The sequence below is a fragment of the Myotis nattereri genome, assembly GCF_964212035.1.
Source record: "Myotis nattereri genome assembly, chromosome: 1".
In the NCBI taxonomy this organism is placed as follows: domain Eukaryota; kingdom Metazoa; phylum Chordata; class Mammalia; order Chiroptera; family Vespertilionidae; genus Myotis; species Myotis nattereri.
Genome location: NC_138075.1, coordinates 229,486,814 through 229,508,797, shown reverse-complemented (window position 1 = coordinate 229,508,797; position 21,984 = coordinate 229,486,814). Strand labels below are relative to the sequence as shown.

The following is a 21,984-nucleotide window of genomic DNA, read 5'->3' as shown; positions in this document are numbered from 1 at the left end:
TGTTTCTTCCTACCTTGGTCCCCTGGATGCCCCGCCCCTAGCGGCCTGGCCGCACGTCCGGTTTCGCGCTCCGTGAAGGCCCCGCCCCCTGGAGGATCCGCCCCGCCCCCTGGAGGCTCCGACCCACCCATCAACTGCGCTCCGCTGCCTCCTGAGACACGCCCACACCCGGGGAGGCCACGCCCCACCTCGCCCTGAGGCCACGCCCAAGCACGACCACGCCCCCGGATGCCCCACCCGCCGACCCCTCCAAGCCCCCGCCCACAGGCCCTGACCACGCCCCGTATTCCGGGCCCCGCCCCTAACCCCAGGCGGCGGCGGCTGGCGGCTGTGGAGACCGTTGGGCGCGCGGGCGGCGCGGACGCGGGCGGCGGAGCGAGCGGGTAGGTTGCGGGCGGGCGCAGGGCCGCCCCGCCCCGCTTTCTTTCTTCTGCGGGCGCGAGCGAGCGCCCTCGGCCGCCGGCCCCGCCCAGCGCGACGCGGGGTGCCGGGCGCGGGCCGGTCCGCTCCTCAGGCCGCCGCCTCCTCAGAGACTCCCCGGACCGGCCGCCGGCCGCCCTCCTTTTGTTCCCGGCCCAGCGCCCGGCACCCGTCGGGGCCCGTGTGCGGGTCGCTGCGAGGCCTCGCGGTGCTGCGGGACCCGTCGGCCGGGCTGGGGGCGGGCGGAGCGGGCGGCGTTGGGGCGGACCCGGCCCCTGCGCCCCCCGCCCCGTGCCCGCTCGCCCCGGCGGGTCCTGGTTTCCTGGCCGGACTTCACAGGCGCCGCATTGTTGGGCAGAGGCGTCTCCAGGGACCCGGCTCAGCAAATGAGCGGCGAGCCCTGCCCCCCCGCCCCCGCGCCCCAGACTCCGGAGTGGTCGTGTCCGGGTTGTGGGGTGTCGGCAGAGGCCCCCGAGTGGGTCTGCCCTCGGGCCGGTGGCCAGGTGCGCGTGCCTCAGTTTCCCCGCTGGGGGCTGGGGCCGGTTGGGGTCGCGGGTGCGCGCAGGCGGCGGTCCGTGGGCACTTGCACCTGCAGGTCAGGGACAGGGAGGGGACAGGGAGGGCTGCCGAAGGGCCACCGCGTCCCGAGGAGGGAGACGCCCCCTGGGTGCCTAGAGCGGCGGGGGTCGGGGGTCTCCCGGGGGCGACCAGCAGGAGAGCCGAGTTCTATTTAGAAATAAGTTGTCCTACGTGTGAGGTTTCCGGAAAACGCCTCCGTTCCGGTGGGTTTGAGGCATGAAGTGCCCGCTGGACCTCGGCTGCGGGAGCGGTGGGCGCATGGCTGAGGCGCCGGGCCTGCGTGGCCGCTGCTGGGGGACCCTCCGGTGGGGGCTGTGGCGGGGAGGTCCCCCAGGAGGAGGGCTGTGGCGGGAGGCGGGCGGGCGCCCGAGGGTCAGGAGGTGAGGGAGGCCCCAGCGGCCTGTGGGCAAAGCCGGGGTCCAGGGCCCTTGTTGGGATGACCACCCGGAGGAGGGCCCGGGCCAGGCAGAGGCTCAGGACCCGGCTGGGGCCGGCCGTCGGGGGTCGGGGGTCGGGGGTCGGGTGGGGCGGCTCCCGGCGCAGCGGCAGGTTCGCTTCTGGTTTACGGCCTTGGACCAAACAACGCCGTCAGGATGAGGGAGGGAAGCGATGACGACACACCTGGGGGAGAGCCCTTTTCTTTGAATTTGGTGGCATTTCCCATCAGCGGTTGCTTTCCTATGAGCACTCGTAGGACTTTGCTGTGGCTGTGAGACCAGTGCCACCAACTTCGGGGCCTCAACACAGACGCTCCCCTGGGTCTCGCTGGGCTGAAACCGCGGAGGAACCTTCCTGCCGCTCGTCAGCTTTGGAGGCCGCCCTCGGCCCTGGCCGGAGCCTCCCACCCCCTGCCCACCCCTGCTGCCCTGGTTGCGCCCGCCTTCCTCCCTCCCGCCAGGACCCTTGTCGGTCCGTTCTTGGCCCACGTGTGTCCACCAGGATCCTGAAGTTAATCACACCTGCCAAGTCCTGTTCCCTGCAAGGTGACACTCCCGGTTCCAGGAGCCAGGACCTGGCGTGTTTGGGGACCACCCGTTAGCCTGCCACAGTGCTCCTGGCTTCATTGCTGAGAGCCACCTCCTACACCTCCTGGCCCGCCGGCAGCTCTAACCAGAGGGAGGGCCTTGCGGGTGCCCTGCCCCGGAGGAGAGGCTGAGCCATCCTGGAGCAGGTGTCCCAGGAAAGATGAGCCTGGCTTCGCGCTCAGGTCTGGTGGAGCAGCTCGCAAGGTCTGATGGCCACTCGCTCCTTTGGCCATCTCTCTTCAGAAGTAGACACACATTTCCAGAATTTCCACCTGGTGCTGCTTTATAGTTCCTATGTCTCTACTGAGATACACCACCTGTTTATTGTGACCACATTTTCCATTAAATCCTTGACACACTCTTAGCTGCTTTGTGGCTCTTACTTGCTCATTTCAGCCCCTGGGTTATCTCAGGATCTGTTTCTGTTGACCTTTCTCTTGACTGTGGTCACATCTTGACTGGTCACACTAATGTCTGAACATCTGATAGTATTTGGTTGTGTACTAGACGTCGTGGATGGTCCATTGCAGTGATTCTTGTTTGAAAAGAGAGTTGTTTTTTGTTCTGGAAGTTACTTTGGACTCAAACTGAAATCTCTGTCATCTCCACTTGGTGCACTTGGCCTGCCAGCTGCCTCCTGCAGCTCCATAGATTCACCCTCTGCATGGGCAGCGCCAGGGCTGGCCAAGGACCGGGACTTAGCTTATGAACAGATCTCAGGGCTTCCTCTCTCTCCAGCTCCTCCTTTCTGAGGTACTGGGATGGCCCCCTCTCTTCCCAGGCACCCTGCCTCGAAGCTGGGAGGATTGCGCTTTCCCAGAGCTCCGAGCTCTGTCACCGTGCAGACGCCCTTTTAGGGGACAGCTCCCTCCCAGGTTCTGCCTGCTCTTCAGAGCTCTCCAATGCCTTCAAATAGTTGGTCTTTATATGTTGTACCTGCTGGGAACTTGATTGAGCAGCAAAGGAGAGTGCACGAGGCTTTTCCCTGCACTGATAGCCTGTGATTAGTAGTCTGTTTAGTAGTCTCATCTGGAGAACCGAGTAATGGGGGAGCGAGCCACTCTAGCCTAACGGAGAGCCTTTCCCTAATAAACCCGGTGAGTGGAGCCCTGCGTCAGCCTGAGCAGGTGCCTGGTTCGAGTGTGCGGTTTGCTGAGCCTGCGGCAGTAGCGGCTGTGGTTCTTCCCTGCCTTCCTCTGATGTGGGCCGCTTAGGGGTAAGGACCGGGGTTCTTTGACCTCCCAGAGGCGGCTGCTCTCTGGGCCCACTGTTCGTTTACCCGGCCTCAGGCTCCGGCTGAGGGCTGAGGCCACGGTGCAGATTTTGCCTTTCGGTACCACGTTCTTTACCTCATCTGGTACCTGATTTGACCACGGGCAAACTACTCTCTGTGCCACGCTCTCTGACTATAAAATAGGTTAATAGCAAGGCTGCGGCGAGGATATGTCAGCCTCCTTGGTGCCAGTTCAACACCAACGGGAGTCCCCAATTTGGGGTGCAGTGAGGAAGGAAACTTGATTTAGTGCAAAACAGCTCAACTGTGGTCCCGCAGCTGTGGAAACACACGGCTGTGAGGCAGCCCTGCCAGGCCCCAGCCCAGCTAGCTCTGCCCACTGCGCTCCTCGCTGCTCTGTGCCCGTCTGCTCTGCCTGCTGTCTGCTCCTCCCTCAGTGAAGCCAGGGAAAGGCCGGCTTTGGTGGAAAGGGAGAGTGGGCTCCCAGGGCCAGAGGGAAGCTGACTTCTAGACCAGGGGTGGGCAAACTTTTTGACTCGAGGGCCACAATGGGTTCTTAAACTGGACCGGAGGGCCGCAACAAAAGCATGGATGGAGTGGTTGTGTGAACTAATATAAATTCAAAATAAACATCATTATATAAAAGGGTACGGTCTTTTTTTTTTTTAGTTTTATTCATTTCAAGCGGGCCGTAGTTTGCCCACGGCTGCTCTAGACGGAAGTCCTGCTCCTGGTCCCTGATTGGTCTGTCCTCATGCAAATGAGGGATCCAAATCCTCACAGTTCGATTGGTCCAAAAGGCACCATGCTGAATGGTGAGTAAAGAAGCTGTGGGGCTATGGCTGTGTGCTTCTCTTGGATGGGGAAAGCCTCCATCCTATTGGTTGAAATAGGATTCCCGGAACTCCTGGCTCAGCCCGCAGTTCAGTGCAGTGCAGAGGCGGTAGCTCAGTGCAGCTTTTTTTTTTTTTTTTAATTTAAGCCCAGTTAAGCCACCAGGACCCCTTCTTAACTAGGCATCTTCTTTCTCAGGGTCCACAGATAATCTGTGTAAAATAGTGGGGAACTATGACATTCAGGACATCCTCAGCACCTGTTAGCGATGGTGCGAATCTGGTCATGTCTAGGCTTGTAGTGTCGTTGCTGTGACTCGGTTTGTGCCCAGGAGGGCAGCTCAGGCCTTCATGTAGCACATCTGTATCAAGCCCTACTACGTGCCAGGCTGTGACTCCTCCTGAGTGCAGGCCAGAGGAGCTGAGGGGGCACTTGGGCAGAGTGAGGTGCCCAGATGTCCACCAGAGCCCTCATTTCCTGGAGTCCAACCCAGGACAGCTCTGTGGAGTTAAGCATTTAGCAGCCAGTCAGGGCCTCACTGGGAGGGTCGGGCAGTGGGGTCCCAGGAGGAGGAGGGCTCCCTGGGCCTACCTACCCCTTGTATTCCTTTCCTGCGGCTGTTGTAACAAAGTACCACAAAGTGAGTGGCTTCAAGCCGCAGAAATTTATTCACTCTCAGTTCTGAGGCCAGAAGCCTACGGTGTGGCAGGGCTGTGCTCCTCCCAGAGGCGCTGGGGAGGATCCCTCCTGCCGCTCCCAGCTCCCGGTGGTGCCAGCAGTCCTGGGCTCGGGGCTGCATCACTCCAGTCTCTGTCCTGTGTTCACATGGCCTCTCCCTGTGTCTGATCTCCCCTCTTCCCTCTGCCTCCCTCTTAGAAGGCCACTTGTGATTACAGGTAGGGTCCACCTGATTGGTGGGTGAGGAAGCTGTGGGGATTTAGCTGTGTGCTTCTCGTGGATGGGGACAATTCAGGGTCATCTCCTCGTCTCAAAGCCTCTGATTCCAGCTACAAAGATCCTTTTTCCAAATAAGGCCACATTTCCAGGTTCTGGGGATTAGGCCCGTATGTCTTTGGGGCTACCATGCAGCCCATTATCCACCCTGCCTGGACCTGGGAGGTGAGGAGCCAGGAGGGGTCAGGGGGGCACAGGGCCTCCTGCCCACATGACTTCCTCTGGCCATTCCTTCCCCTTGCATCTAAAAGTGGTCTGCCGCCCTAGCCGGTTTGGCTCAGTTGGCCTGTAGATTGAAGGGTCCCAGGTTCGATTCTGGCCAAGGGCACATGCCCGGGTTGCAGGCTCGATCCCTGGTAGGGGGTGTGCAGGAGGCAGCCAGTCAATGATTCTCTGTCATCATTGATGTTTTTATTTCTCTTTCCCTCTCCCTTCCTCTCTGAAATCAATAAAAAAAAAAAAATTTAAAAAATTGTTTTAAAAGTGGTCTGCCCCCAGCACCCTGTGTGCGGACTGGGCTCGCAGCTTCTCCCTCACACGCCTGCAAAGCGGCGCCTGGGAGCTCGTGCACATGCAGGTTGCCTTGTCTTCCTGCGAATGACGGAGACACGCGAGCAGAACAATTCCCTGCGGCCCCAGTGAAAACACAGACCACGCCCGGCCAGCAGTCGCTGCTTTTCCATGGGTCGCAGAGCGCAAAACAGCATTGGTATGTGGTGGGGATCACACAGGAGGCCTGTCCATCCTGGTCATCCCTTTGGAGCTGAGGCCGGGTGATGGTCACACTGTGCAGGTGGCACAGGGCCTGGCCCCACCGTCAGCTCCGCCCTGGGAAGTGGCTAGGAGGGGTAGTGGGGTGCAGGTGACGTCCTGGTGGGATCATGGAAGCCAGGGTCCAGCAAGGAGGAGTCCAGGGCCGCTGGGTCAGGCCGGGCAAGACGGGCTGCCTCGTCTGTCCCTGCACAGATTGGCCAGATACAACATGCCGTGCAGTGTTTGGGACGTACTTACACTAAATGTGATTCATCTTATGTCTGAAATTCACATTTAGGTATCCTGTATTGTGACTCACTAAATCCAGCAACTCTTTATAGGCTCACTTTGCCCCGGTTTAAAAACCACAAACAGAAATATTAAGTAGAGATAAAAAGGGAAGGAGAAACTGACACGGTTTAACCTTCAATATTTCAAGATTATTGAACAAGAATTTGTTTCTGGAATTAAAAATAGCCCTGCACTCCCATCAGCTGTAGATCCTGAAAGGAAGTTGCTCGGCTGGTCTTGTTTACTTTTCCCGAAACTCGGTCACCGCCAGGCTGGTGCCAGAGCTCTTGGGCGGAAGCGGCCCACTGGCTGGGGGCAGGTCAGTCCTGCTCTTTGAGCCCCTTGGGCTCAGTCCTGGTTGGGGGGGCTGGGGGAGCCAGATGGGGCTCCTGGCCCTGCCTGAGCTGCTGATTGTGGTCTTCCGCACATAGGATTCCTACCGTGCACGGCCTTGGCCTTGTGCGGCCCAGCCTCTGGCAGGTGGAGCCCAGCTGCTAGTCCTCCCAGCTTCTCATGACTGCCCAGCGCCACTTCCCTGCTCAAGACGCACGGCTTCCCCTCAAACCTGTCCTTTGTTCTGACGCCTGCGTGTGTCCCCACAGCCTGCGTGTGTCCTCAGTGCACCAAAGGCCGAGTGTGTGCCGCTGCCACGGGTGCCCACCGCTCTGCCTCAGAAGGCTGCGGAGGCTGCGCAGTGATGCCCTGGGCTGGCGATGGACAGCAGGCACAGCCTGATCGTGGGGCCCGCTCTGCAGGGCAGTTGGGGGCGGGTGAGGGTTGGAAGAGTTAGTGGGACCTCAGCGGGGAGATGGGATCTGAGCTGAGCCAAGGGGCAGCAGGAAGGGGATATGTTCAGGGAAGAGTAACTTCTCAAATGGAGTCAGGGCTGTGGGCCTTCCTGTGTGGGCATATCGACCTGCTGAGCGGTCTTGTCCCCAGGGGCAGGGCCATCTCTAGTCACCTGTTCATAACTGTCTGCCTGGGGCTGCTGCGGAAGCCCCTCGACAGTCATTGAATGGACACACGAACAAATGAAGAGCAGGCGGGAAAGTCCTGGGAAAATCCCGGGGCTGTGAGGATGGACCTGCCTGAGGTGATGGTGAGCTTTGGGTAGGGGCCTGGTGAGGCGGCCTTGGAAGGTAGGCTGGGGGTAAGGTTGGGTCCCTCGAGAAGCGTCATGGGTGTGAGCAGGGTTGGGAAGATGAGCCAGAGGGAGGTGGGGGCGGGTGTAGGTGGGCAAGGTGGCACCAGAGAAGAGGCTGAGTACTGGACCACTCCCGGCCTTCTGCTGAGCTGCTTTCCTCCGTTGAGACCTGAAGTCCCCATGTGCAGAAGGCATTGCAGTGTGATGTGAATAAAAGAAGTTCCTTCCGAATGCTCCGACCTCAGTGCCTTTGTTAAGCCCCACACGCTAGGGAGCGATGGCAAGTGACAGGAGAGCCCCGCGTCACCCCGCGTCAGACAGTGACAGGGAGACAGTTTTCCCGGACGTGGATGCCTTTCTGTCCTCTGAGGCTGAGGTGTCTGCCGTCTTCAGTGCCTGGCGTGACCCAGCCAGTATGCTCTAGCACAGTGTCCTCACCGTTGGAGGGCGTACATGTGCACACTTGTTCCTCTTCATTCGTAATCCTGTGGATCTTACTTGAGATAACCACAGTACAGAGGGTTAGAATCAATGTGCAGTACAGGTGACCCTTGGACAACGTGGGTCTGAGCTGTGCAGGTCCACTTATACGTGGGTTTTTCAATAAATATGTCGTCAGCCCTCAGTATCCCCAAGTTTCACACTTGGAGTCAGCCAACTGCAGATTGAAAACAGTATTTTGATCCGAGGTTGGGCATCCTCTGATGTGAAGGGCCGACTGTGCGTAGTTTCATGCAACAATGTGTGAGGGACTAGCGCATCCTCGGATTTGGGTGTCGGGGGGGGGGTTCTGGAACCCATTTCTCACAGATACCAAGGGACTGGAGTTAAGTTTGGGGGGAGTTAAAAGTTATATGTGGGTTTCCGGTGCCACTAACCCCCACACTGTTCAAGGGTCAACTATCTATATAAAAGCCTAAGCAACTGGATGACCGGCCAGTCGCTATGATGTGCACTGACCACCAGGGGGCAGATGCTCAACACAGGAGCTGCCCCTGGTGGTCAGTGCACTCCCACAGCCAACCTCCAAAGAGGGCCCCAATCAGCCCGGTCACTGGCCAGGCCAAGGGACCCCACCTGTGCACAAATCCGTGCACCAGGCCTCTAGTATGTTAATATTTTTGAACCAGTAAAACGGACCTTTGTAATTTAAAGTAGTATAATATTCTGCTAAATCTAGATTTTCTTCTCCACACATTAAAAAAAGGAAAGTTCTGAGTTAGAGATGCTACTTGGTGTGAGGCCTTCTGTAGCGGAGACACCAGGAACCAGCGATAAAATATTCAAGCAGCTGCTCAGGGATCCTGTTCCCGGCCCTTCTCCTCCTGCCCGGAGGCCTTGGGCGCTCCCCCCCTTGGGGCCGCCTCTCTTCTCGCAGCCTGAGTGGGAGCGGGGAGGATGTGTTCAGGATAGTGTTTAAAACTTTACGGGGGGCATATGACACCAGCGTAACTGTGTTTCTTCAACTTTATATTGTTTTTGGAATTCCATTTCATTGTAACATTATTAACTGTATACAAATTTCTGATGTGTTCAAAGAAATGAAATGTCCTTAAATTTGCCATCTTGAATTTCTTCTCTCCCTTACTGCTTTCCCCTCGTTCCTGATTATTTATCTCTGCTGTATTTCCCAGTTCCAAGAGCTGCTTTTCCGTTTGTAAAGTCTTGTTTGGCTGCTTAGCAATGAACTAAGTGGGAAGGCGGGTCGTGCTCCTGGAGACCGGAACCGAGGCGCCTGCCGCACGCCCCTGTAGCTGGGCCTTTGGTTTCTTGGGGCTTGAAGTGGTAAAACCTCCAGAATTGAATGAAAAGCAAACAAACATGTAAAAACTTGCATAATAACAAAATGCTGAATGGGAGCATTTTGAACAGAGCACGCTCTTCTGCTCAGTCTATTGTAAGTTACTCAACGACCATGCATACAGTAATGTTGGTGGCTGCCCACCCACTGCCTAAACTTATAGTAATGCGCACATTTGGGGGTGAAGCTACCAAGGACTTGAGATGGACTCTTTGAGTCCCGGTGAATCATTTTTGCCAGCAGAAGTACTTCAAGGAGGTCAGTTCCCCCACAGCATGTGCTTGTGCTAACAGTAAACCGGAGGCGGTGGGGTGGTGAAGAGCCACCCGAGCAGCCCTGTGTGAACCCAGCCCCGCACAGCAGCCGGAGCAGGGCCGCGCTGGCTCCGTCCGCCATGACATTCAGCTGTGAGGTCATGGCTGCATCGGCAGGCAGTGCGTTAGCCGGGGCTTTTGTCCCCGGGCACACCTTGGGCTGCCTGTTAGTGCTGAGCTCCTGCGCTCTTTTCGGAGGTTTCCTCTGGTGTGTCGGTGGCCTCTGTGGTGTGGACTGCGGCGTTTGAGACGGATGTTTTCCCCACAAGGTACCGCGTTCGCATAAATTAATTGGGGGGGCGTGGACTATGAGACGTCAGCAGATGCCTTCCCGGGGAAACCTTCCTAGTGATCACGCACAGGTGGACCTGGGCTGCCTCAAGTGAGACGCCGAGTCTGTAGCCAGCGCCGCGTTTCAGTCCGACTCTGCCCTGGGTTCAAATGCCCCTCAGACACATGGGTGTGCAGGGGAGCCCCTGGCGGTAGCTGGGCTGCGGGCCACACTGTGAGTGTGAGGTCTCCAGGTCCCTTCTCTTCTATCTGGATCAGGAGGCGGAACAGCGCCAGGAAGTGGGTCCTGCAGAGTCCCGAGGGCAGCCTCGCAGGAGGGTCGGTGTTGAGGGGGACCTGTCCTGGGAAGCAGTTCCCACTTTGGAAGGAAATTCTTAGCCTGAGATTTGCTCTCTCCTCCGCTGACATTTGCTTGGTAACTGGAGACTCCTTGGTGACGGGTTTTGCTATGAGATACCTTTCCAAGTTCAGGTGATGCCAGGAAGCAGTGAGGCCTGGGCTCTTTAACGCTGAGCTGTTGTTTTTCTTCCTCAGGGCAGCATTTCTAGAAAACGATGGCAGCAGCAAGCGTTCTCTGAACTGTGGGGCCCCCGGGGAACTATGCTCCTGGCCTGGGAGGCGCTGAGATGTACAGAGCGGGGGACACAGTAGAGCGCCCGCCACCGGGGACGGCACCCCCTCGCCTGAGGAGTGTGGAGGTCGCCAGAGGGAGAGCAGGCTACGGGTTTACCCTTTCCGGCCAGGCGCCCTGCGTGCTCAGCTGTGTCATGAGAGGGAGCCCCGCTGATTTTGTGGGCCTCCGCGCTGGAGACCAGATACTCGCTGTAAATGAAATCAACGTGAAGAAAGCGTCGCATGAGGACGTGGTTAAACTCATCGGGAAATGTTCCGGGGTCCTGCACATGGTGGTGGGCGAAGGCCTCGGTCACCTGGAGTCTTGCTCCAGCGATGAGGAGGTGGGCTTCTATGACGGGAAGGGCTGGCGGAAGCCCAGACTCGATTCCAAAGCGCTGGGCATCAACAGAGCCGAGAGAGTCGTGGAGGACATGCAGTCGGGGGGGATTTTCAGCATGATCTTCGAAAACCCTCGTCTGCATGCAAGCAGCTCAGAGCCCTCGAAACTGAAGCACAGGTCGCTCTCGGAGTCGGCAGCTGCGCGATTCGACCCGGGGCAGGAAAGTGTAGGCGGCCCGCAGCCCGGCCTGCTTCCCAAGGAGATCGCACACGTTATCAACGACGACTCGGTTTTCAGTGTTGGACTAGAGAATCAGGACGAGTTTGGGTTAGATGCAAGTATTTTAAACGTCGCCATGGTCGTTGGCTATTTGGGTTCCATCGAACTTCCTTCCACAAGCTGCAGCCTGGAGGCCGACAGCTTCCAGGCTATTCGCGGCTGCCTGCGGCGCCTGCGGGCCGAGCAGAAGATCCACTCCCTGGTGACCATGAAGATCATGCACGATGGCGTGCAGCTGTGCACCGACAAGGCCGCCGTGCTGGCCGAGTACCCTGCCGAGAAGCTGGCCTTCAGCGCCGTGTGCCCCGACGACCGCCGGTTCTTCGGGCTTGTGACCATGCAGAGCAGCGACGATGGCAGCCTGGCGCGGGAGGGCGAGGGCGTCTTGCGGACTTCCTGCCACGTGTTCATGGTGGACCCAGACTTGTTCAATCACAAGATCCACCAAGGCATCGCCCGGCGGTTCGGGTTTGAGTGCACAGCCGACCCTGACACCAATGGCTGCCTGGAATTCCCGGCGTCCTCCCTGCCGGTCCTCCAGTTCATCTCTGTGCTGTACCGGGACATGGGCGAGCTGATCGAGGGTGTGCGGGCCCGGGCCTTCGTGGACGGGGACGCCGATGCCCACCAGAACACCAGTACCAGCAGCAACAGCGACAGTGGCATTGGAAATTTCAACCAAGAGGAGAGAAACAGCCGGGTGCTTGTGGTCGACCTGGGCGCCAGTTCCAGCAGACATGGCCCCAGCAGCAGCACCTGGGAGGGGGCAGGGGGAAGGGGCTCCCAGCCTTGGGCCACCCCCTGGAATGGGGCCTTTTGCCACGAACCTGAGGCAGGGCCCCCATTTGAAGCTGCTCCACAGGCTGACAGGGGCTGGGACTTTAGTAAGCATTTGGGGCCCACTTCTCACGTGGAGGTCCCCCCGACCCCCTTGCGGAGTTCGGTCCCGCCTTCCAAGAGAGGCGCTGTGGGCCCTGGCGGTGGGTTCAGCCAGCGGTGGCTTCCGGTTCACGTCCTGCAGGAGTGGCAGTGCGGACACGCCAGTGACCAGGAGTCTTACACGGACTCCACTGACGGGTGGTCCAGCGTCAACTGCGGCACGCTGCCCCCTCCCATGAGCAAGATCCCCGCTGACCGCTACCGGCTGGAGGGCAGCCTGGCGCAGCCCCTGCTGAGCACCCAGAAGAGGGACTGGTCCAGGAAGGCGTTTGGGATGCAGAACATTTTTGGTCCCCATCGAAACGCTAGGAAGACGAAAGAAGACAAAAAGGTAAGCCTGCGGGGGGTGGTTTAGTGAACGTGAATTTGACTGGGTGACTTAGTCAGCGGCTGGTGAAATGACAGCGCACCAGCTGCCAGTCCCCCGCCGCTTCCCCTGGCTGTGGCCTCTGTTGGCTGCCACCGGTGTCTGCTGTGACTGTGTGCTGAGGCTCCGTCTCGCCTGGAGCCCTCCCTTGAGTGGTCTCATCCCCAGCGGGCCCTTGCTCTGGCGGGACAGGCGGGGGGTGGAAGGGATGGTGACTTCTCACAGCCCAGGTGAGGGTCTCCCCTCCTTCCTCCCCGTTCCTGCTGCTGGTGCCTGCAGGTCCTGTCACTGTGCCTCTGAAGTCCATTGGGTTTCTGGCCGAGTGGCGGAGGCAACACACCCTTTTGTTGTTGTTGTTGTTAATCCTCACCTGAGGGCATTTTTTCCATTGATTTTTTTTAGAGAGAGTGGACGGGAGGGATGGTTGGGGGGGGGGGGGAGAGAAAGAGAGAGAGGGAGAGAGAGAAACATCCACGTGAGAGAGACATCCTCGAGTGAGGATTAAAAAAACGTAGCGAGAGGGACGGTATTGGCTGGTGTTGCCGCCCTGTCACAGACGAACGGGACGCTTGTGATGGAATCATTATGGCTCATGTTGGAAGATAAGCCTCGAGTTCCCCAGCTCATGCCAGGCCTCCTTTGGGACCTGGTGGGGGTTCTGTGAGCTCCTCAGGCTGGTGCCTCCTTTTCATTTTACTGACCCGCGTATTAAACAACTCGCCCGTCGGTGGCCAATGAGTGCTGAGACTCCGGACCTGGGGCTCCGCGGGGCCTCCTCCTGTAGTTCCCTTTGTAATGACAACGGTGACAGACACACAATTGTAGTCATGAATTGTGTTTTATTGGGACCCTTCTGTAATCTCTTGAAATTCATTGGCTGCTTTTTATTTTGCTAAATGGGTTCCCCTGCGTTATTAGCTCAGGGTCACCCTGCACAGCCTCCTCAGTTGGAGTGCAGAAGCTTCCAGAGTGGTGAGGAGGGTCCCCTGTGTCCCTCCTGGCCTGAGCTAGTGGAGGTGGGTCAGGATGAGCAGGGGATGGGCCGGAAAGGGGAGAAGGACATGCTGTCCATGAGCAGAGGGGAGGCCTTGGGAAAGGGAAGGAGCCAGATGCCAGAGGCCTGCATGTCGTATGGTTGAGTCCTGTCACTGCTCCGTGGTGGCGGTGGCTTCAGTGCCTCCCTTTGCACAGCAGTGACTGGCACAGGGAACCGAGAGTGAGGCACGGTCACTGAGGCAGGGAGGTGGCTGCGGGAGCCCGAGTGGTACAGCGAGGCCTGGCGTCGGAAGCCTTGCTGAGTCCCAGTGGCACAGCTGACCACAGGCTCAGCTCTCAGGCAGGCCAGGAGGGCCCGCATTCAACATGAGAATCTTGTCGTTTTCCTAGCACAATGACAGGAAGTTTTAAAATAGATTGTAAACATATCTGGAAACTATGCCCGGCTTTGATCGTGACCCTGTGCAAACAACGCCCACGGGCGACATTGCATCACTGCAATGTCACAAGGAAGGGAGGACACAGTAGCAGCCTCTGCTGAGAGCCCCCATCTGTGGGATGACACTCCGGTAGAGGGCGCTCCAAGGTTCTGAGCTGCCCTGGGCTGGAGCACTGGGCATGGGTTCCTTTGACAGTGCGTGCTGCCTGCTCTCCGGGGCTCAGTGCAGGGGGAATCTGCAACCAAGGCTGCTCCAGGCTCCAGGGGAGCAGAGGGAAGTAGCTGGCCCGCCCTCCGGGTCTCCTCACTCTCAGGGAGACATTCCCAGCCTCCTGGGGGCCTGGCCCAGCCCAGATGGTCCCTCTCCCTCCCCAGGGCCTCGCTTTTCCTCGCTCCCCTGCCTGCCCTGAGGGCACTTAGGGTTTCGAGTCCCCAGGAAATCAGATATTTTCAGCTGCGCTGCTTTTATGTGAAAGATGTGGTGACTTATTTGCTGGAACCACAATCACATTCAGAGAAGTGTCTCTAGCATAATAACAGTGAATTAATTCTAGTAATTTCCCAGAGAAAGAACAAGATGTTTCACTGGCCAGTTATTTCCGGCACCTGAGTCGGGTTGGGCTTCAGACGCCAGCTGAATGTGGGATTCTTTAGTTTCCCAGACGCTCATGAAATTAAGTCACAGCGCGGCCTTGTGACACCAGCCTTTGTTAATAACCATCATTCTCCACACTGCGCTCCCATGTGCTGTTCATCTGCTCCGGGGGTCAGAGCCTGGTGACGGGAGGCTGAGGTGGTCGTTCTCTGGGCGCGCAGTTGTCAGGGGCAGAGCGAGCCCCTGGAGACCGGGGCGGCCTTGGCTGTGGCTCTGCGTTTTCATTGAGGTGATGCCTGCAGATCATGACATTGCCCCGGGGGCACAGTCTGGTTTCCTGGGCCCCCTCTTCTCTGCAAGGTGGTGCCTCAGGCAAAGCTAAGCACCTCTCCCCTGGAGGTAACTCACTTTACCTTTTCTTGTGTTTAGGGCTCAAAATTTGGGCGGGGACTTGGTCTCGCTCAGACTTCTCAGCGCACCTCTGCGCGGAGATCGTTTGGAAGATCCAAGAGATTTAGTGTCACTCGCTCCCTTGATGACCTAGAGGTAAGCATTTCAGTTTCTCTTATTCTTTGGCTTTTTAGAAATGAAAAGCTTACTGATACATCTGAATCTCTTTTGAATTCCACCCGGATCCTACTCCGCTCCCCTCCCGGGGTAACCACTTCTTCTAATGCCCATCGGTCACCTTTCTGCCCAGCACGTGTGCCCAGGCCGGGTCATGTGTCCGTGCTGTAGCCCACGTGCCCGGTGCTGGCTCAGCACTTCGTACAGAACCTGTTGCCTCACAAGTCTGTGAGGAAGGACGGGCCCAGCGTTACCCCGTAAAGGTGCGATGCTGAGGCACAGATACAGAGAATACCTTTTGGTGTGGTTCTTTCCTTTTATCCATTTTTCTTAGAAATTGGATGGGCTTTACTATTAGAGCAGTTTTAGGTTTGCAGGCCAGTTAAGCAGAAAGCACGGGAGCCCTGTGCTCCCAGCTGGCCGTGTGCTAACATCCTGCATCTGTGTGCCGCGTTTGTCCCAGGGGGCGAGGCAACATGGTGCCTTATTTTTTTTAAATATGTTTTTATTGATTTCAGAGAGAGGCAGGGAGAGGGAGAGATAGAAACATCAATGATGAGAATCACTGATTGGCTGCCTCCTGCACACCCCCCACTGGGGATCGAGCCCACAACCCAGGCATGTTTCCTGACTGGGAATTGAACCGTGATTTCCTGGTTCACAGGTCAACGCTCAACTGGTGAGCCACACTGATCAAGCTGTTTTTAATACTTAAAAATCAGTCAGTGTAATTTACCACATTCACAAAGTAGAAAAATCACATATCATCCCAACAGACCCAAGAAAGGCCATTGGCAAAATTCAGTATCCATTCATGGCTACAGAACTCCCACAAAAGTTAAAATAGGAATTAAAGGGACTTCCCTTAATCTGATAAGGGTATAGAATCCCCTTGAACAGGGATCATACTTAAGCTTTCCCTTTGAGATTGGGAACAAGCAACATTGCTGGTGCCATTTCTGTTTTGATTTTCATTGCATGTCTTTGTCACTGTACTATGAAAGTCAAACAATAGAAACTAAAAGGCTTGGAAAGAAAAATTTAATGTTATTCTCACAAGATACGATTGTAACAGAAAATCTATAAGAATCTATAGGTTATTAAGATCAATAAGTGAGTTTAGCAAGGTTGCTGGATCTACGGTCAATATACGAAGATTAGTTTTGGATACATTTAGAAAATGACCTACAGATTCAGTGCATTTTTTAAAAAAATATATTTTTTTAATTGATTTCAGGGAGGAAGGGAGAGGGAAAGAGATAGAAACATCAATGATGAGAGAGAATCATTGATTGGCTGCCTCTTGTGCGCTCCCTCCTGGGGATCGAGCCCACAACCCAGACATGTGCCCTTGATCAGAATTGAACCAGGGACCCTTCCGTCCACAGGCTGATGCTCCAGCCACTGAGCCAAACCGGCTAGGGCTAGCCAAGATATTCTTGAAGTAAAATACGATAGGAGAACTTCCTCTATCAGCTATCGAAATGATGAAGTGTAAGAGCACTTTAAGACTGTAAATGTTGGCTCAGGGCGCACAGACAGACGTGGCGTGGAAGACAGCACGTGGGCTGAGTGCCCAGAGCAGGGTGAGCTTGTTTTTCAGTGGTGCTGGGAAAAGTGGAGGAAAAACCAAGAAAGGAAGAAACTGGATTCCCACGTCACACAGACAGGATGGACCCAGCTGTGCAGGTCTGACTGAGGGTCACAGACACAGCTCCATGGAGGCGGGGGGCAAAGACTCTGCCCCAGGCACAGAGCACTGACCATCAAGGCAGAGATCGCCCACTGGGACTCCAGGAAGCTCGGGGACTGCAGCATCCAAACGCCTGTACTGAAGGCCCATTGGTCCTGAGTGCACCTCCGGGAGCAGAGTGGGCCAGGGAGTCTAACAGGCATTTGATGAAAGATGATTCCCAATAGCAAAGCCGCAGATGAAGAGGTTTCCAACCACATTAGTCACCAGGGAGGCGCAAGTTACAGCCACAGTGAGGCTTGTACACAGGAGTGGCCCCAGTGACCAGAGACAGATGGTGTAACGTGTTGGTGTGGCCATGAAGCGGCCTACACTCTGATAACACTCTGGTAGAGGGCGCTCCCTGGGGGGCGTGTTTGAAGATAAAGTGCCCTGAGACTCGGCAGTTCCGCTGCACCCAAAATGTCCATCCTGAGTTCCAGGCAACGTGCACGAGGCCTCACAGCTGTGGTGAGACTCCTGAGCCAGAGCAGCCCAACTGCCCAGCCGCAGGGAGGACGCCAGGGATGCTCTGTGGCTGCCTGGACACGTCATAGAGAGAGGGCAGACACACGCAGTGCATCTGTAGAACTCCATTCATAGTAGCTAAAAACAGACCAGACTAAGCCATGGCTTTTGGTTGTGTGTTCAGCGTAGAACTATTAAGAGAAACTAGGGCCTGGCCAGCGTGGCTCAGTGGTTGAGCATTGACCTATGAACCAGGAGGTCATGGTTCGATTCCCAATGAGGGCACATGCCTGGGTTGCAGGCTCAATCCCCAGTAGGGGGCATGCAGGAGGCAGCTGATGAATGATTCTCTCTCATTAATGTTTCTCTCCCTCTCCCTTCCTCTCTGGAAAAAAAAAAAAAAAAAAAATATATATATATATATATATATATATATATATATATACACACATATATATGTATACATATGTATATATATCCTATATAGTAAAAACCTAATATGCTAAGTGTCCAGTCATCCGGTCAGCCATTCAACCAATCAAAGTGTAATATGCTAATGATATGCTAAGGCTACTCAACCACTCACTGTGACATTCACTGACTAACCTGGGGACAGACCCTCCGACCGGTAGGTTAGCTTGCTGCTGGGATCCAGCCAATCGGGACTGAGTGAGACGGGCCGGACATGCCCTGGAGCCTCCCACGGTCCCTCCTGGCTGGCCCACCTCCCGCATCCCTCCCCGGCCCCGATCATGCACCGGTGGGGTCCCTCAGCCTGGCCTGCACCCTCTCACAATCTGGGACCCCTCGAGGGATGTCAGAGAGCTGGTTTTGGACCAATCCCGCAGGCCAGGCCAAGGGACCCCACTGGTGCACGAATTCATGCACTGGGCCTCTAGTGTGTGTGTGTGTGTGTGTGTGTGTATGTGTGTATGTGTGTGTATTTTTTTTTTTTTTTAAGAAAAAAACTAGAACATCACTATGCTTTTGTTATGACCTGGGTGAGGCTACGCAGGCTTCACTTTGGGCTAAATCCCAGAAGTGTGTATTTCCAATTGGTGCTCTTTTCTGAATTTGCTGTGAAAATGATTGGCATGGGGTATGTCTCTCCCAGGCCTGCCGAGATAGATGCTGGAGTCTGCAGCGCTGGCTGCTAGGGTTAGGGTTTTACAGATGAGCCTGAGAGAGGAAGATGGAACCAAAGGACGAGGGTGTGTGGAGGGAGTGTGAAGGGAGAGGACAGGAGCTACTGACAGATGGTGGGAAAGGGACTCCTGAGCAGGAGGCGAAGGTGGAGAATGAGACCCATGCTGTGGGAATGGCAGAAGGAACGTCTGGAAGAAGACTTGGTACCTGACCTGAAGGGCCTGCAGGGACCGTGGGCAGAGTGGGGGACAGGGGCGCGGAGACGGGCTGTGCAGCCAGGGCCAGCGGGAGTGAGAGGGCAGCATGCAGGAGCCAGGCCCACACCTGCTGGAGAGGCCGGCACTCCCTGGGATCCCAGACTCCTCTTGGTCTCATTGTCACATTCTGTCTGCCGGCAGCCTTAGGGGGGGACAGGAACTCGGGAGTCCGCCGCGTCCGTCACACTTGGTTCAAAGGCTGTAACTTTGTAGGGATCGCTGAGCCCTGGGAGGTCCCCATTCCCCACTGTCACCCTCAGACACTGGCATCTGCCGCCCCCTGGGGTCTCCGTGGCTCATGACTTCCATGTACTGTGGGGAGGACCGCAGTGTCCCCGCTCCCTGAGGGCAGCTCCCCCCTCCCAGGGCCCCATTCAAGGGGGGTCACCAGGCCGTGCACTGATGGGCCACACGGGGCTAATGGCCCTGCCCCGTCACTGGTCACACTGTGACCTCTGGGCCGCAGGAACTGTCACTGTTTCTGCTTTACTGAGTGGGAAACTGAGGCAGGGTGGCAGTGCCAGGGGATAGGAATTGTCCGAGCCCATGGAGCCCTTCCCCCAGCGGGCTGGCTTAGAGCCTCGCTCCTGCACCCTCACCTCTCCAGCTGCCTCTCCCAGGACCGAGCTCCGGCAGCCTGGGCTGCGCATCTGTGCCCCAGGCGCTGTGGCGCGTCCTGCTCTAGGGAGTTGCTCTCCAGGTGAGAGCCGTGGCCGACCGGTGCTCAACAGGGAGGTGTCGGGCAGGCGACTTGGTGACTTCGTCGGCGGTGGGGGCGGTGAGGAGCAAGGCCAGGCGCGGGGTGGAGATGGGCACCCTCGCAGGCCGTGGTCCGGTGGCTGCTCTCAGGAGGCACTGTCCACGCCGAGCCCTCGATGCTAAGAGGGGACCAGCCACCTGAAGGTCTGGGGACAGGGCACAGCCAGCGTGTCCCGGGACAGAGGGGGGCGGTCCGGCTGACCTCGCGTTTTCTTAGTGTGCGGAGCCTGCGGGAGCCCCGTGAGAGCGCCACCTGCCTGCCTGAGTTCCGCCTGCTCTGGGCACCCCTCCGGGAGGGCCGGGCGTCTGTTTGGAAGCCCCTCGGGCAGCATGGAGGCTGGCAGGGGCTGAGACTCCCCAGGGGGCAGTGCAGGCCACTGGGGCCAGGCAGCCACCTTCCCAAGCGAAGCTCTCATTCCAAAGACAGGAGGGGCCGCCACGCTTTGGACTAGAGAGTGGGGTGGGCAGTAGTTTTGTTGGCACGTGGTCAGGCCCTTCGCACATCTTTGCTGTTTTCACGCTGAAGGCAGAACTAAGTGGTAGTGTATCGCCCGCAAAGCCGGGGTGCCCTGTGAGGCCAGTGGCCAGCTTGCTCCCAGCCCTGCTCTAGGCTGTTCTCTAGACTGTGGGTGGGGTCCTCCAGGCCCTCCCCATCACCTGAGACTCCACCCTTTTCCTGACCACCTCTGACCAGTGTCAGGCCCCCCGTCCTGCTGCCCTGGACTCCCTGGCTGGTTAGCTGTGGCCCGGTCCCAGCCCAGCACACTGGCGCTCCCCGTCCCTTATCACAGCCCCTGAGGGCTCCTCCTGCCGCTCACAGCGCCCCCAGCCCCTCCATCTGCATCACCGTCTAGAGCAGTGATGGCGAACCTTTTGAGCTCAGCGTGTCAGCATTTGAAAAACCCTAACTTAACTCTGGTGCCGTGTCACATATAGACATTTTTTGATATTTGCAACCATAGTAAAGCAAAGACTTATATTTTTGATATTTATTTTATATATTTAAATGCCATTTAACGAAGAAAAATCAACCAAAAAAATGAGTTCGCGTGTCACCTCTGACACGCGTGTCATAGGTTTGCCATCACTGGTCTAGAGCAGTGGTTCTCAACCTTGGCTGCACATTAGAATCACCTGGGAATCTTTTTAAAATCCTGATTTCTGGTCCTCATCCTCCGGAAATTCTGTTTTTTTGTTACTAATGTTGGGGCCCCACCCCATAACAAAGAAAAAGAATTTCCGGAGGACGAGGCCCAGAAATCAGGATTTTAAAAAGATTCCCAGGTGATTCTAATGTGCAGCCAAGGTTGAGAACCACTGGTCTAGAGCAAGCATGTCACACTCGTGGCCTGCGGGCCCCATGTGGCCCACAATGAATATTTTTGCAGCCCACCAGTATAACGGTACGTAAGAAACGTTTTAATAAGAATTTCATAACTTGACTTTTATAATATCCTGTTATACATAATTATTAATAATGAACTACACCGTTCGCTAATGACTGGTTACTATAATCGTGTTGCCTTCATTTCCCTTACGCGCCTTACGCACAGGCGCACCATTTCTCTCCACTAATACCAGCAGCGAATATTCTAGCAGCGATGGCCATGTCATTAGTCTTGGACTGACTTGTTTGGTGTGCACAATAGGAAATATTTTGCTTTCGGAGAACAAGAAAAATAGGTTTATTTGCGTGATGCTTATTAACTTGTGTAGTTATTCAGTGTCTGGTAAGTTAATGTTCAAGAAAAAATATTAATTTTTATTGAAATGGTCTATTATTTTATGTTAACGATGACTCATTTATTCCAGCCCTTTATATTCAACATGTCTCTACTGAAATAAACCTACGTTTCTATGAAAATTGAAGCTTTTGTTTTTTTGTGGCCACATCCACTTAACACCTTGTTTATTTGGCCTGGGGTAGCCCTGGAGTTTGACATACTTAGTCTGAGTATTTGCTGGAGGAAGCACAGCCCCGACCCCTATTTCTGGGTGCCCAGGTGTTGATGGCAGGAACTGGCAGTGCGTCTTGGACAGCAGGGGATGCCTCTGTCCAGACTTCTCTGCTTGGAGAGGGGAGGGGGGTGGCGGGCAGCCCTAAGGCTGCCTCCTCTGTGGCCAGGCTCTGTGCATCTGTTTGGACTGCCCCGGGCTTGCTGTCAGAGGCTCTCGTCCGCCCGAGGCAGGCGGACCTGCACGAGACCCAGACTCAGAGGCCGCCATTGCCTTCTTTGGTCGCTTTGCCTTCTCAGCCCCTGGCCGGTTGCTGCGCTCCTCCCAGTGCTGGCTCAGTTCCGGGACGCACTGTAGTCATGGAGTTCACGTGATCCAGGGTGCAGTGTACACAGACACTTCAAAATGAGCGTTTTTTATTTTAAAAAAATCTTAAGTTTGCTGTTTTTTATCTCTGGGAGAAATTAACTCCGAAGTTTTTGCTTGGTTTGGTCCTTCATGTACTCATCTAGCCTTTAGGTCGTTTACATAGGAAATGATCTTAATTCTCTTTAAAACCCTGTTCACTTGGGATGCATTCTAGGACAGCGGTAGCCAACCAGTGGTCCACTGGTGGTCTGTGAGGTCCGGAAGGGCGGCGACCGCTGTGCTGGGATGTCTCAGTGAGTGGTCCTTAAACACCCGCTACGTGCCAGGTGCTGTTTCTGCTCAAGGGACAGCAGGGAACAAACGATAGCAGCCCTGTTGTCGTTGGGCTGACCCCGCCCGTCACCAGCACTGAGCAGGGGGGCGGTGGACAGGGCACCGCCGAGCTGAGGCTGAGCATTGGGCGCTGGGAAGGAAGGGGCAGCTAGATTACAGGCCGTGGGGTCCACACCAGGGCAGGGAC

The 21,984-nt window shown here is 56.4% G+C and overlaps 1 protein-coding gene across 1 annotated transcript in view; it reads left to right on the top strand.

Moving 5' to 3' along the window:
* The first annotated feature begins 194 nt into the window (after positions 1-194).
* The window catches only part of RGS12 (regulator of G protein signaling 12), a 67,516-nt gene continuing 45,726 nt past the window's right edge, over positions 195-21,984 (top strand). The window contains exons 1-3 of the mRNA XM_081097856.1: positions 195-383; positions 10,175-12,144; positions 14,640-14,756. Coding sequence (XP_080953982.1) covers positions 10,267-12,144; positions 14,640-14,756 — 1,995 coding nt within the window. The 5' untranslated portion in view covers positions 195-383; positions 10,175-10,266. The remainder of the gene's footprint in view (positions 384-10,174; positions 12,145-14,639; positions 14,757-21,984) is intronic.